At 32.9% G+C, this 3,685-nt stretch overlaps 1 protein-coding gene across 1 annotated transcript; it reads right to left on the bottom strand.

The window, feature by feature from the left end:
- Positions 1-782: 782 nt before the first annotated feature.
- On the bottom strand, positions 783-1,923 carry LOC111389429 (transcription factor MYB114-like). The gene is made up of 3 exons (XM_023014350.1): positions 1,711-1,923; positions 1,445-1,574; positions 783-1,207 (listed from the first exon to the last, which is right to left on the bottom strand). Exons 1-3 carry the CDS (start codon positions 1,844-1,846, stop codon positions 1,000-1,002), a joined length of 474 nt encoding a protein of 157 aa, XP_022870118.1. The 5' UTR covers positions 1,847-1,923; the 3' UTR covers positions 783-999.
- Between the last annotated feature and the right edge of the window lie 1,762 nt (positions 1,924-3,685).

Raw genomic sequence — 3,685 nt, 5'->3', positions numbered from 1 at the left:
TTGTTCCCTACAATTCACAAATATACAAAATTAAGTCACAATTCAATCATTTTGCTCGTTTTTAAGTCATGTTTGTGACCTAAATAAGTGTGCAAAAACACACTTATCAGTTTTGTTTCTCCGTTCAATGAAGTGCTCTACTGGAATGCATTTTCCGTCATTGTTGCTGAAAAGGATATCCCGAAGCTTAAAAGAAATACTCTTAGCTATCCCTTTGAGACGTTAGCTTACCATGCAAACCAATGTGAAAATGTTGCAGAAGCATTTCATCTGGAATGCACAGCCGGTTAGATTTGATTTTTTTCATTTTATTCTACATTCAACACGGAATAGCACAATTCACCACATTGAGATACCAAAGCCATCATAAATTCCAGTGCCTTTTTCTTGTGTGGGTTCTAATGCTGAAGGTATAACCATTTAAGCCGAGATGCAGAACAGATGTCCAATCTTTAAGGTTAATACTCGCTCGAATTCACAGGCTTATCTATTTTCATGGTGGGCGAAGGAAAACTCATTTGTAGATTCTCATTCGGAACAAGACAATGAGTACAAAGTAACAAGTTCCTCTTATTGATTTGGTTCAAAATATCAGTTTATTACAATGAAAGGAACAACTGCTTTTAAGGCTCTTGAAGGCTGCAATTTTTTGTGGTCCTCTTATAGTGGCTTTTGGAATTTAAATTCTTTCGGCAAATTTACTAAAACGTTAATTATTTATTTTGAGTTAAAATTACTTATAAATGAAATATATATTCTACACTAACTATGTAATCCGACTATTGGAGTAATAACCAAACTCAAAACTATGACAAATTCATAAAGTACATGAAATATGACAAAACCGGGGATTGCAATTCTTTCTACTCCTGGATGAATAATCACATGTTGGACTCGAAGGAATTAATTGGCGGAGAAATTTCCTATTCCCCATCAAGTTCAAGAAGTTGGTTTACCATTCAGATATTCAACTGATAAGTCAAAGAATTCTTCTATATATCAAAAGTTCAAGTCTGTTGCATCTTCATTTTCCTGATCTTCTGCAGCTTCTGTCCCACAACTTTCCATTGAATTAATCTCAGGCACAGTTGAAGTGTTTTCAATGTTTTTCTCCGCTTGTTTTAGTTTCTTGCTCAAATGAGAATGCCAGTAATTCTTGATCTCATTATCAGTTCGGCCTGGAAGTCTCCCAGCAATCAAGGACCACCTATCCACCAAAAGAGTTTACCAATTATAATTAACCATTGTTTGGTACTGCTTCTATGATTCATGGCAAACTAGCCTTGGAATGAATGCTGATAGAAAACTGAATCTATATAAATATATAAATTTATCCCTTCTTAACAAGTTAAATTTTAGACGCGATTTTTAGCACTTAGCTCTTTATCTCACGTGAGACTTATGATAATCAAACAAAAATAGTACAGGCCAATTTGATACTAACCTATTTCCTAGAAGTTTATGAAGCCTGAGTATCAAATCGACTTCTTCATCAGATATGTTGCCTCTCTTGATATTGGGTCGAAGATAATTCAACCATCTCAACCTGCAACTCTTCCCGCACCTGTTCAATCCTGTAATAACCATCCAATACCGTGAAATTTACATCGTAAGTTTAGAATAACTTAATTAAACATACGGGTAAGTTTATTTGGTGCATAGTATTAGACTCGACTGAATTTTATAATATGCAGTCAATATGCATATAACCTGATTTGGTTGCCAATGTTCTCCATTTCTTTGGACCATATTTCTCTATGGAATCAGCTAGTTTCCTATCTTCTTCAGCTGTCCATACACCTTTCTTTAGAACTCTTTTAGCAGATTTATCATCATTTAGAGCCATGGGAGAGAGAGATATTGTATGTTTTGCATTCAGAAGAAGACAAGTGATAACTCCTAAAATTTAAAGAAATTAATTGTATCACTAGGTGGGAAGACTTATGTAGGCTCTACCTTGTATGGATACAAGGAGAAAGAGACCTAAATGACAAGTGAAAACGTTATTTCTAAAAAATAAAAATAAAAAATAAGACATAAAATGTTGTGAAATTGTTTTTTAAGATATTATACCGTGGTAACTAGGGCAGAAAAGTGTGCATTTCTTTTCATAACATTTCTTTTCATAAGTAACCTACTTCAAATAAGAATTTCAAAAATATTGTGCTATTTTTTTCTTTTGGAAATATTGCGTTACATTTCCCATTAACATACTATCTTAAGTTCGCATAAATGTTTACGAATATTTTCATAAAAGGTTTCCTTCAAATTTTCAATGAAGCTTTTCGAATTATACTGAAAAGATATTTACCTTTTTAGTTTTGAGTTTTCAAAAGTTTCAATTTCTGAAACTGTGTAACAGAAACACTAGCATTTTAGAAATTTCCATAAAACTTATCACTTATCCAAGACGAGCAGCAAAGTAAAATTGTGGGGTGGGGGGGGAGGGGGGGAGATAGTTCAAGAAAATGAGGAAAGTAGTAATTCAGATGTTGATGTAAGATGCTTCTGGTGGTTGGGAGATTGAATAGCTAACGTTCCCAGCTACCAGTAATGGCAAATCACCGAATAACTTTTATGATCACTTTAAAATATTTTTCTATTAACTAATTAGCGGTGTTAAAATCATACATGAATTAATATTTGTGCAATTTTTTTGTACAAAAAAGGAAATGGTAAAAATAAAATAAAATATACCTTCGTTTATCCAGGTTGGTGACCGACTACATTATGCATTTATTGAAATACATTATCGTGAATAAAGTGGGCTCCTCAATATAGGAACGAAAACTTCATTGGCTAAGTTTTCATTGAAAAATACATTGAAGAATCCATCTTACCTTGAACGAAAAAAACATTTCGAAGTGATTAAGGCTCTTTTTAAGTGCAGCTACCGTATTTATAGATAAAAAATTTTAATTTTATTCTCAAAATTATATAAAAGCTTGAATTCAAAATCACCTCAGTGACACGGAGACGTATTTATGTTTCAGACGAGACGAGAATTCATTATCTAAGACTTTGTAGGAAAGAGGCCTCATCACATTGATGACTTCGTCCTTTGCTATACCGAGCTGTACCGTAATCGTACGAGAGTTGAGTCCTCGCACAAGAAAATTGTAGCTAGACTTGTTAAGATAGATAGCAGATCGCAACACTTAACATCCCTCGATATGGTCAAATTATTTTAATAGATGACTGTCATGAGACTGGGTGATTCATTGAATGTTCAAACTTAGCATGAGGTGGAGGTTTCAACGTCCAAATGCTCCATTCAGATCATTATTGATCATAGGTCGTCTAATTTAGGTACGTCTTCAATTCTTCAAGCGTAACTCTTCATGATTTTTAATGCCTGACCAGTGCCGAACTTATCAAATTTCACAAAATTAATTGAAAAAAAAAATTAGAAGATTTGTTGGGTTGAGTGACTTGCCATTTTTTATTTTTTTTAAATTTTTTTTGGAAAAAACCATGGTTAGTTCTTTCTCTGTTTTATTTTTTAGTCAAATTGAAGTGGTGCGCAATATTTCAATATCATAAAACTGGATAGAGCTAGTTGATTTAATTTTATCATATAATATTTCTAACACTTTGTCTTTTTTAATACTTTTAAAAAAATAGCCACTTTTGAAAAAGTTTACCGATTTTACTCTTAAAAAACATGTCGGGTTATAATCAGCCT

Source organism: Olea europaea, unplaced genomic scaffold (assembly GCF_002742605.1).
Source record: "Olea europaea var. sylvestris unplaced genomic scaffold, O_europaea_v1 scaffold5895, whole genome shotgun sequence".
NCBI classification, from domain to species: domain Eukaryota; kingdom Viridiplantae; phylum Streptophyta; class Magnoliopsida; order Lamiales; family Oleaceae; genus Olea; species Olea europaea.
The sequence above is the reverse complement of the archived record's forward strand: the minus strand, read 5'-3'. Positions and strand labels throughout refer to the sequence as shown.